Here is a 12,013-nt window from a genome sequence, read left to right on the forward strand (position 1 = left end):
TGATACTGACAATAGAAATACATTCCAAGCTGTGTATACATTTTGCCTAAAAAGCTTCGCTTTAAAATGAACAATTGTTGTACCTTTGTAGAACAAACTGCTTTGGTATGCAGTGCTCGTTCTGCACGAATACACTTGTAAGCTAATAGATCAATGCAGGCCATCAGTGGGTTAGGTCATCATGCCATGTTGGTGAAGCAGTGCACTGACCAGGGGCGGTACTCTGTAAGAGTCTACCTAGTGGACTGTCCATTTCGGCAACTGTTGATTTGCTGCTGCTTGACGTGCAGGAAGGAGGACCTGGCTGGCACTTCCTGCACGTTCAAGCAGCAGCGAATCAACGGTCGCGAAATGGACAGTCCACTAGGTAGACTCTTACAGAATACCACCCCAGGACAAGATAGAGAGGACACAAGAACACGACACTTGCTGCTGTGTCTCTGCGTCATGTCTTGGTCAGTGTACTGCTTCACCAACACGGGTATAATGAATAATCATGACTTGCCCAGCTTTCCACATTACTGAAGTGTATTAGGTCTAGTTCATAATTCAATTAGACCAATACAAGCTATCAGTTTTTACCAGTGTATTAGGTAGGTCTAGTTCATAATTCAATTAGACCAATACAAGCTATCAGTTTTACCAGTGTATTAGGTCTATTATTCTACAGACCAATACAGGCCTATCAGAATTATTAGTGCATCAGGCGTCTTGCATAACACCATGGAACAATAAAGGCTATCAGCTTTATTGGTGTACCAGGTTTATCGTTTCATAATCTGATAGATGAAACCTATAGAAACCAATAAAATATTTCTATTGCAATTTTTCCTAGGGAACCACATGCCTACATGCCCACATGCATGTGGAAGGATCTAATACCTCACGTGGTGAAAACTGATGCGTAGCAGTGGGGCAGTCACATGATAGATGGGGGTTATTGACTCACCGGGTGACTTGTACATTTCTAAGGTAGGCTTGGTGGATTTCCGAGAACCACTGGACCAGGACGAAGCCTTGTGGGTGCTGTCACAGCATTCCTTAGAGCAAGCTGCATCGCACAAACACGACATCCAGTTGACGAGCACAATCACACCAAATCTAAATTTAACGCAAGAAAGCAAACTAATGTATAACAAACACATTTACCAGAGCGTAGCTTTCCTGGTCTTACCTCACTTTGTTTGCATCTCATATTGCACCGTAATAGGTAAGAGCCAACTAGACCAGCAACATGTGTTGATGCCATGTGAGCACCAGTGCGGACAATGGAACTTGTCTGAGTAAGCTTGTTCAAAGCAGGTACCCCTCTGTTGTCCTTCCACCATCTGGACCTAAGTGGAGATTGATGAGGTATGCTTTGTGCAAACAGGATTACTTTTTCATAAAACTCGACAAAATGTCTGTAACAATGTAGAACAAGCCTGAATTCGTAAACTTTTATGAAAAATTCTGTAACGTTGGCAGGTATGTATGACAAACATGTCAAATAAGAATGTTGTGGGCACCTTAACAGTGGGACTTGGTCCTCAGAATTGGGGAAAGCTGAGAAGACATGGAGCACAAATAGAAGGGAATGTGTCACTGTTTCTCATTAGCAAGGCACCTTGAAGGGCTGTCACTTGATAGACAAAGTGGGGAGCCATTTTAAAACTAAATTGTGGGGTTTTACATGCAAAACCATATGACCATGAGGCAGGCCATAGGGGGGGCTCTGGATTAATTATGATCACTCGGGCTCCTTAAAGTGCACCTATCTTGAAGAACACGAGCGCTTTAGGATTTCGCCCCCAATAAATTTCCGGCCACTGCAGCTGCAATTGAACCCATGACCTTGTGCTTAGCAGCGCAGCGCTATGGCACAAAGCCGCCGCGCTGGTTTAGTTGGGAGCTGTGAACAAAGCCGAGGAGGCTCTGAAAAATGCTTTCAAGCGTTCCAACAGGGCAGCTTGGAAACGGGAAATAAACAGTTTTGTTCAGACTGTCCTGCATCGATAAACCTGTAAAAATGTTCTTTTCCCTTTCTCCAGACAATGTTTCATTCATGTCTCCTTCATTCGTGTCTTCTTCAAGTCCTTCAAGAGAGAACAAAAAGTTTCGCATTACAATGCAACAGATTGTCAACTTTCTGGGGTTTTATGTGCCAAAACCAATGTGAGGCACACCGTAGTGGAGGGCTCCGGATTAGTTTTGACCACCTGGGGTTCTTAAACTTGAACTTCTATGTATACAACACATGCCTTCAGCTTGGAGTGGTGAAGCCCCATGAAGACACCCTACTTCAAGATCATAACTAGAGACCGCAACTTAGGCAAAAGCCCACTTTTCCTTACATCCTTGTTTGTACATTCTTACACAGGGAAAGCTAGGTTAGGAAAAGCTTTGGATGTAAAGGTCGAGTAGCAGATTCACTTTAACACACGTTTCATTTAAATGTATTTTCATCTCTAGAAACTGAGCAACCTGCAGTTTAGATGGCGTAGCACACGTTCACATGTGCAGGCAGCACGGTCACAGCTGCGTTAATTGTAGTGCCAATGTCATAAACGCGCCTAAACGTGTTCACGAATTTCTGCGCGCGAAATAAAATGTACAGGGTTGGAGCGATTTGACGGCCCGCGGGTCAACAGCTCAGATTGCGGGGACCTACACAGCCGGCGTCGCCGTCCGGCCGGTACCTCGCCGGTCCCCATCACCCAGCCGAGGCGATCGCTTCTATCACCGCTCCTGGCGACACATAGCAATCGGCTAGTTTGTTTTTCACATGAAACAGTACTTAATCGAAAAAAAATGCCGAACTTGCGCGTGTTTCGTAAAGCCACGCCCCGTACTAAACCACGGGCGTGATCACGAGCAACGATCCGACGGCACTTCGTCTCGCAGACGGAAAGCAAACCCCGGCCGGTCTCAGCGACGCGGCTCAGCTGGCTTGCACGTCTCGTTTACTATTCGCACCGACGACACGAGAAAAACTTATAATTCATGCGAGCCTGCGTTAAGCGTGTTGTCAAGTCGCAGCTTCGCCCGAAAGGCGGAAGCATCGACTGCGATAGCAAACTAGTGGACATCTATACGAAAGTAATGGTAGTAGTTTTATCGGCCGTATGAACTGCATACGAACTAAATTAACAAGCATGGAGACACGCGCGCACAAGCTAACATTAACGCATCTCACTCGATGACCGCGGAAGTTCGCTGTCAAAAGCAGCGAGCGAATTGACTTACGTTCCTTCGATCGCATCAACGCGAACTAAACCGAGAAAAACACAGCGCAGGAGTGTGCCCCGCCGCAGATGGCTTTCAAGATACAGCAGGAGAAAGCAGGCATACGCGAAATGAGAACGCTTGCAAAACATAAAAGATCAAAAAGAGAGAGAAAAAAAAAAGAGGCCCACTGCGTTTGTAGAGTCGAACCGCAACCCCCGCTACTATAACGGTTCACGCTTTTCATTTTTTTTTTGCAGGGCATGCGGGGCGAGAGCCGCGTTGGCTTACCGCGACTCAGGCAACGTATGTACATATGTACAATTAACGGGGTCGCAGGCCTCATCCCAAGCACGCACCTCTTTGCCGGACGCCAGGCAGAGGCGGCTGCTTGTACCCATTACCGGTGGGTGGCCGGCGGCGGGGATCGAACTCTCCACCTCCCGTTGCCGTGGCGGGCGTCCTAACCACTAGACCACGGCTGCGGTGAAAACCCGACCCTACACTTCACATTATGAGCTTACGACAAGTCAGACTTACTCGATGATGATGATGGCAGTAACAAACGCGTTTTCGGTTTTGGTTTGCCTCGCAAGAAGCTGTTCCGCCACTGTGCTCAAAAGGCTTTGCAGCTAGGGGGGCAACGGTAAAAGGCGACACGTTACGGAGCTGCCGCTCAAGGAGATGTGCGTCCTCAAGGAATGGAAAGGGTCGGGATTATATGACAATTCTATTACAATTACATTCCTGGGCCGGTATTTGGTAGCGATGCCTTTAAGGTAATAATGCCTTTTCGCGCTTATCGCGTTTTGTCAGTGGTCAGAGCGACGGTCCGCTCGCGTTATCAACGGGATCAGCCGACCGTGAGCGGTGGATGATAAGACTATTCTAAAATAAGTCATACGGCATCGCTACAAAATCGCGGCCCTGGCTTTGTCAGTGTTCTGAGCTGCGACCCCACCTTACGTTCTCTCATTAGCTGAGCTCGGGCGCCATTTAGGGCTGGATGAAAAGGAGGTTCCGTGACATGTGACGAGATAATCGCAGCTTCCGAGACACATGACGACTCGGCGAAATAACAGTTAATTTATAGGATTCTCGACGATAACGATGTCGGGGGAATCGTGTCGGCTGTTGCACAGCTCATCGCTGCCTGATAAGTGGCACTGTACGTTCATTTCTTTTGTTCACTGACGGTCTCTGCCTTGTTGCAGTTTTGGAAGTGGCAGCCATGCCTGTGATGCTTGTGCACAGCTGACTCAGCAAGGGATGGTGCAAGGCAAGTAGTTACATGGGTTTACCTTTAACGCTTGAATTAGAGCTACCACTGGCTGAAGATACGATCATGGTTTTGCTAGGCGCCTGCAACCAGGTAATCATCGAGTGTGACAAAGCCGGATTGCAAGCGCATCAACAGGCTTCAACGGCGAAGTGGTGGCTACAGTAACGAACAACGTAACACAGGCGATAATGACGCCTGGAGATGCAATAAAGGTCGTGCGCAGGGGCGAGCTGGTAGGGTAATATGCGGAGAAATGTAATCGAAGTAAAACATTCGCAGGCCGTTTTCTGAACCACGGTGAACGCTAATGAGCTTGTACAGCTTCAGTAATCATAAGTCAAATCTTATAATATTAGAAAGATTCCAACGATATATACATCGCATGCGCTTAACGTCACTACGATTGTTCGTTAAGACTGCAAGCCGGCCTAGCCTCGTTATAAATGCATTGAGCACTCCGTTCCTCATCACCACTACAAGCGCTATCGCCAAGACAGGAAGGCCGCTCTAACAGACCATGCCTGCACGAATACTTAAAGAAAAAAAGTACACTGAGGCGACTGCCTCTGAACACAGACCTCTGGCTTTTAACATGGATATTCAGATTTTTAGACTACTGTACAAATTGTCATTCTACCTGTTTTTATTTTTTTGTCACTGACATTTCGTTGATGTACAGGTGCCCACAAAATAACTCGGAACGCCGGACCGGTGGCCGCTCGTCGGCGGAGCACACCCGCGGAAAAAACATAGCCTTGGTCTGCGCATGCGCAGCATCCCTAGCAAGCAAGCCTCGCTTCCTAGTGCATCTAGATAGGCGTTGCCATGCGCCAAAAAAACTTGCGGGTTGTCCCTCTTAGCGCTGCGGCAACACATCTGGGGGCAGGGGAGGGGGGGGGGGGGGGGGGGGGGCTGTAGGCTACAGCGTGCTTGCGGGCTGTGCAGCGTATCTCTAAACACACGCGTAATCCTTGCGGCGTATTCTCGTCGGCATCTGCATTCATTCTAAGATAGTCATGCTTTCTGGATAGCTTGCGTGGATGGAATCCATGAGCGTTTATAACATTTAATTATAACTAATGTATTGCATATCTGAGTCAATTATTTGACTCAGATATGACTCAAAAGAAACTATGAATCCATAGCTTATCTTTCATGTGGACGAGCGCCACGGCTCGCCGACAATAGCACTGTATAGCGTACTTTTCAACCGGATTATCGTGTTGCGCGAAGTATTTTAGTCCTTGTGCAATTATATTCCGAGCCGAATTTACTACTTGGTAATAAAAACAGAACTTTGACAGAACACGACGGCTCCTTCAACAAGGATGGCTGCGTGCAGTAATAAAAATTTTTTTAATGACATCAAATGACATATTCCAACACGCCAATTTAATGCACAGCAATTAATTTTATGCTTGCGGCACTATAATAAATGTATTTTCTATGCTTCGCAGTCATAATGAACATAGAATATATATATTGTGCGCTATTTGTTTGCGAAATCTGCCCGCTCCGCTGCAGTTTTAGTAGGGAGTACTCTGTCTGCGTTGGTTGGCGCGAACATTCAATTTTTCGTCAGTGTGGTGATACGCTGCTAATCAAGGGGGTGTTCAGCTGTGCGAGTTGAATGTTTAACAAAAAAGAAAAAAAAAACGTTCATTGGGGTCTTATATCGATTGCTAAGACGACTTTGACGGCGAAAGCTTTGGTGCGTTGACGTCACTTCATTTGAGATTGTTTCATTATGTAGGTTAATTATTTCAATAACTACTATTTGGTCGTGATTCGGTTTAATTGTTTTCTTACTTGATGTTACGGAGTCTTTAATTGATCCAAATTAGTATGTACCTGCTCTTTCAAACTCTTAATTAGTCTTAATTTGGCGTGACCAGTCTTAACACGGAGCCTCGAATTGATGTTAAGTAGTCTCTATTACTGTTCGCAACCCTTAATTACTTTTAATTTATCGTAATTATTCTTGGTTACTTAGTAATTCACTTAGCACGCTTTAATGAAGGTGTCGTATGTTGTCCGTGTTCTGGTCTTGTTAATTACCCTAATTACATTTATTCGAGTTTGGGACTCTAACTACTCTTAATTACTTTCAGCTACTTGGTGCTTAATTCACTTTTACATGCTTTATTGAACGGTAGAGGTGTAGTATGCCGCTTTCTGATTTTTGCTACCGCAGGTGTTACCCACGATGGCCACATTCCGCGACTAATGAGCCAGTTAAGCGTTTCGCTTTAAAAGGCGCCGATGCCCAGTAACGCGCACGCACAGCAAAGCTTATGCTCCATCGCGTGCACAGCGTTTTAGAGACCGCATTCGCACAGCCCCCTGTGACAAAGCCAAAAGGCGCCCAACGATATTCTTTTGGAGCAAGGCAACGCTTACTTAGATGCACTGGGAGCGAGGCGAGCTTGTTAAGGAGACCGCGCATGCGCAGACCCTGGCACCATTCTTTCACCGGCGCGCTCCACCGGCAAAAGGCCAGCGGTCCGGCGTTCCGAGTTATTTTGTGGGCCCCTGTACTTTACTGCTGTAACACCCAGCTTCTATTTTGATAACTGCTTTTCAAATTATGAGTATACCCGTTTTCTCTGACTGACACTTTATTGATTTATTTTACTGTTGTAACACTCAGTTTGTATTTTTGATAACTTATTGTTGTAACACCCAGTTTGTATTTTTGATAACCTATTGTTGTAACACCGAAATTGTATTTGTGATGCCTCAAACCCACCCTGTAACGGCCTTATGGCCACAGTATAAATAAAAATAAAATATCCCGATGTTTCGTAAGTAAAACTAAATGCAAACGACGAAATAAACAATTTTCAGGTGCCTACCAACGTCGCAAGTGTTAGCGTCACGTAGGTACAATAAAAAGTACAGGCATTTTTAGTACCCTTCCAAGAAAAATAAACATCGTTAATGCGCGGGCTAACCAGTCGGGAATAAAAACCTAATACCCAAGCCACAACAGTGCGTCCGACATACCGTTCACAAAACAGGCAGCGCTTGTTAAACGCGACAGACAGTCCTTGCAATGCGTCGTACAAGTTAAATGCACGGTGAGACCAAACACACACGAGCCCGAGAGCAAGTGTAAGCAACATCGTGGAAACCTCCCGCTAAACCTAAGCGACACCCTACACGTAATCGCAAAGGTTGTACTAAACAGTAGAAACTCGACAGACGTGCCGAACAGCTCTACATCTTTGGCCACGACTGCACAGTCTAACTGCGAGAAAAATTCAAACAGGCTTTTATGTGCGTTCGAATGGCAGTACTCACGAATCGACCTCCTCCGTGTCTGTATAATCCACAGGACAGCGCGCACCTCGAAATTGCAGAACGTTGCCGATAGCACAACTCTAAATACGCACTCTTTTTTTGTCAATTCAGGCTACTTCGTTGAGTCGAAGCAAATTCGAAGCAGCGCGCGCATTTCTCGACAAAAGAAGAAGAGCAGCAGCTTCAGACGCATGAGAGTGCGGCCGACACGACAGGCACGAACCTCGGAAGACCGTTGACCATGGCCGACAACTGTCGCTTCTGCACGATAACGCGCACATCCCCTCGAACACAGTAATTACGCAGGTGGTCTTCGGGTGCTTCGTAGTCTGCTTCGGACAGTCCACTGGATAGGCAGCAACACACCGTGGATGACGGCGCACATGACACGCAAGCATCCGCCCTTTGTTCTCTCTTTGTGCGCCGCGAAATCCGACATGATGCCGCTGACCAGCTAACACACCGATGGCCGTGCCTCCGCGGGAGCGACTAAATCCCCACCAGAACACACCAGCAGTGTTGCTGCGGGTTCCCTAGATTTGCGAGGCGGAGATGTCCCTAGTGAAGTCAAGTGACGGCGTGCCGCACACGTTTTCTTTCGCCTCTCCCTCCTCGTGCGTGCGTGCGTCAGATTTCAACATGTGGTGCACGTAGGCGCAAGGTTTAACATTGCTGCTTATTCGGAAGAGAAAGTGAATAAATAAATGAAACTATTTTCTTATTTATGAGCAATCTAGGTTAGCACGTGTTACGACGGGGTAGGCGAGCCTCAGCTAGGCGTCTGGCCACGGCCGTCTGGTGTTGAGCGATAGGGCAGTGACGCTCTCTCTATACCCATAATTTCTTGACGCCTTTTATGCGGTCACCCCTCCCATTCTTAAAATTATTTTCTGTTACGCTAGTCATTGTCGCACTTTTCAAACATTCAGCAGATTTTTGAACGGCGTGGCGGCCCCTAGCGTTCCTTATTTGTTTCTGCGTGGACTTCGAGGCCATTCACTTACCTGCCCTCCCACCTAGGCTGCCCGTCTGCCAGACGTTACAGACATTTCATAACCCACACAAACCTATTAATCGGCGGTCGACCTCACGCATTGTAATGTAGAATACAGCGCTTTCAGGCTTATATGACCAATTTTATAGTATTCAAACCAAGCTTCCAAGTGCAATGACTTCATAGTATGCTCATCTCGTTCATCGCTTTTTTTCTTTCTTTTGTTCATAGCTTTGCGAGAAGCGGAGAACCTTCTTGTTGTAGGCGAAAGACGCACGAAGTGTCATGCAAACGTGGGATTTGACACTCAGCGTACATTTCCTGTTTTCACAATCTCTTCGTGCATACTGAGCAGGTTCGGCTTGCATCATACTACTGGTCCATCGCACAAGGCAAGGTTCTCCGCTCCTCTGTCCGATTTTTCTTTCGCGCTGCATCAGCATTGAAACCGTGAATTCGTACAAATTAAATAAATTAAATTATGGGGTTTTACGTGCCAAAACCACGACCTGATTATGAGGCTCGCCGTAGTGGGGGCAGGCAGTGACTTTATTTGCCGTAGTGGGGGACTCCGGAAATTTGGACCACCTGGGGTTAATTAACGTGCACCTAATCTTAGTACACGGGTGTTTTCGCATTTCGGCCCCATCGAAATGCGGCCGCCGTGGCCGGGATTCGATCCCACGACCTTGTGCTTAGCAGCCCAACACCATAGCTACTAGCAACCACGGTGGGTGAATACGCACAAATTTGACCCATTTAGGTATTTTTGATCAATCACTTCGGTTTCAGTTTATTTGTCCTGCTTATTTACAGGAGCGGGAGCAGAAGCATGCAATAATCGCATGGTGAATCAAAAATCAGCAAGCACGTACACGAATAAAAAAGAATATACTACACTAAATATATATATATATATATATATATATATATATAATAATATATAATGTGGGGAAACGCCGCGGTACCGCGGTCCATGGCTGCAGCTCCAGTCCCGGCCGGCCGCGCCCAAGGGCGCCCAGCCGCACTCACGCGTTCCTCGCACCACTGCTCGCGCGTCCGTCCTCTTCTTTGTTCCACGTTTGCTCCTATCCACTATTCCGTCAGCGTTCCCACACTGCCCTCCCTCTGCGAGGGCGTTGACGGTACTGGCTGGCATCACGGTGGTGGAACCCGGCGGCACGGACGACGTGAGACACGAGTCGCCATGGGCGACGACGCTACGCGCCTCGCTGAGCATGGCCATTTATCACACGCAAGACACACAGCAACGAAAGACACACACACACCGCTGCTCCGCGTTGAAAAATCACTCGCTCACTTCCCGCCACGTCGTCACAGCAACCACACCGCAAGGCACAAAACGAGGAGAAGCGACGAGTCGGCGGCGGGTGGTGTAGTTGGTCATCGGCACAAGGGGTGCAAGCATTCGCTAGCGCCATTCTTTCCTTCATGGCCAGCCGCTTTCCCCGCAGCTGCGCTGCGAAGGCATTGACGGCACTGGACCACAGTGGGTGGCAGCGGACGGCATGACACTTCTACCAGCGGGTGAACCTTGGAGACTGATGCAACGAACCAGGATCGGCGGAGCCGTCGAGGCCGAATCCCGAGGTCTTCCAGAACCCCGCATGCCCTAAACCTGACTGGCTTCCATTACGGACTCTTCGCAAAGACCAGGTGGTGCAGCTTCGCAATTGAAGTCTTGCAGGAAACGAAAGGCCCTAAATCGTCCCCTGCGCAACACCTGTCTCATTTTCTTCTCCGACCTCGTTCTGACGAGAGCACACACCAAGTCGCCGGAAGGAGCCGCCGCCCACTCAATGCCTTGCCACCAGAGACCACACCGCACGCAGCAGAGAACAAGAGAACCACGCACCGAGGCACAGAGCCGCTCTTGAGGTGGTGTTGGTGTGATCGCGGCGCATGATGTCACCTGCGCTGGCGATGCCCTTCTCGAACTGCGGCACCGGGAGCTGCAGCAGCGCGTAGATGACCACGCCACCACCAGGACCTACGCCAGGCTCGCTGACGGCGACGGAGGAGGAACCGGCGGCATCGCACATCATCGGACGCCAGAGGTTGCAGCTCGCACCGCGGAAATGGTCTCTGCGCCATGGCCGGGTTGGATACCCTACTAGCCGTGGAACGGGTACCTCCAGCCTTCCCCACGACCAAGGTCCGTCCCAGATGCGCCGGGACCCCACGTTGGGCGCCAATGTGGGCTCAGGGCCGTGGTTTTAGAGCAAGGAGTGACCAACTGAGGCTCTCAGAGACGACACGGACTGCGGGAGACAAGCAAAGAACAACCCTTACTGCCGAGAGCCCAAGGCCAAATGCTGTCCAGCCTCCTGATCCTGCTCCGCCCTAAGGCTCGATGCGCGTGACACGGGCGTGTAGGCCCAGCTCCGATGATGATGATTGCGCACAGCGTTGCTGAATGGTGGCCGACATCACCATACTGCCCCCCCCCCCCTACGGACCATGGATCCAACTCGAGGGAGATGATGACCTCCAGGGGCGCTTGTGGCTCCGGTTCGGTACCCGGTGGATGTTCCTGGTGTGCATCGAGGACTCATCGCGAAGAAGGTGGGGGCGCAAGTGAGCGTAGTAATGCAATAGCGGCCTCTACGGTTCCGGGAACTGGGCGGCTGAAGGCCAGGATGATACATTCCAGCTGCAGTGAGCAGTGCCCCGTGGAGAGAGCCGGCTGATGAGCCCCTCCAGGAGATCTCCGGCCACGGCACAGAGGGCAGAGGATGCGTCTTCCTCTGGCGTATAGACAAGAGGCAGCTCGGACGGATAGCGTTCAGAGAGGAGACGGCCCTGAACGGCTCGGGAACCAGCTCCGGTGACTCCCCATGAGTGGCCGTGGCTGCAGCTGTCAAGGCAGCCGCGACACCCATCTGACGGAGATGTTCATAGAATCCATGACTGTCCAGGTGGCGACGGTGTGGTGGCCAGCGGTCGGTGACGCGCGAGCCAGATGGTGGTAATAGGGCACGCCACTGTCGTGGAGCCGGGGACGATGGCGGAGTGCGCAGGGGGACCGGACATCTGTAATATGCGCAGCGCATTGCATGAATGGCTGGCATGGCAATGGTTGGAACTTCAGTGGTCAATAAGCCAGCAAGGGGTCACGTGAGTAACGTGAGGCCTAAGAGGGGGGCGAAACGTAGCGCTTGAGCTCCGAGACGTGTATTGGTCGTCCAACTAAGGTGCCGCAGCTCGCG

The 12,013-nt window shown here is 49.3% G+C and overlaps 1 protein-coding gene across 1 annotated transcript in view; it reads right to left on the minus strand.

Moving 5' to 3' along the window:
* Positions 1-12,013, minus strand: part of LOC119453642 (uncharacterized) — a 127,836-nt gene that overhangs the window by 93,293 nt on the left and 22,530 nt on the right. Inside the window, exon 4 of the mRNA XM_049660479.1 lies at positions 950-1,051. Within this exon, the coding sequence (XP_049516436.1) occupies positions 950-1,051 (102 nt within the window). The remainder of the gene's footprint in view (positions 1-949; positions 1,052-12,013) is intronic.

Source organism: Dermacentor silvarum, chromosome 1 (genome assembly GCF_013339745.2).
Source record: "Dermacentor silvarum isolate Dsil-2018 chromosome 1, BIME_Dsil_1.4, whole genome shotgun sequence".
Lineage (NCBI taxonomy): Eukaryota > Metazoa > Arthropoda > Arachnida > Ixodida > Ixodidae > Dermacentor > Dermacentor silvarum.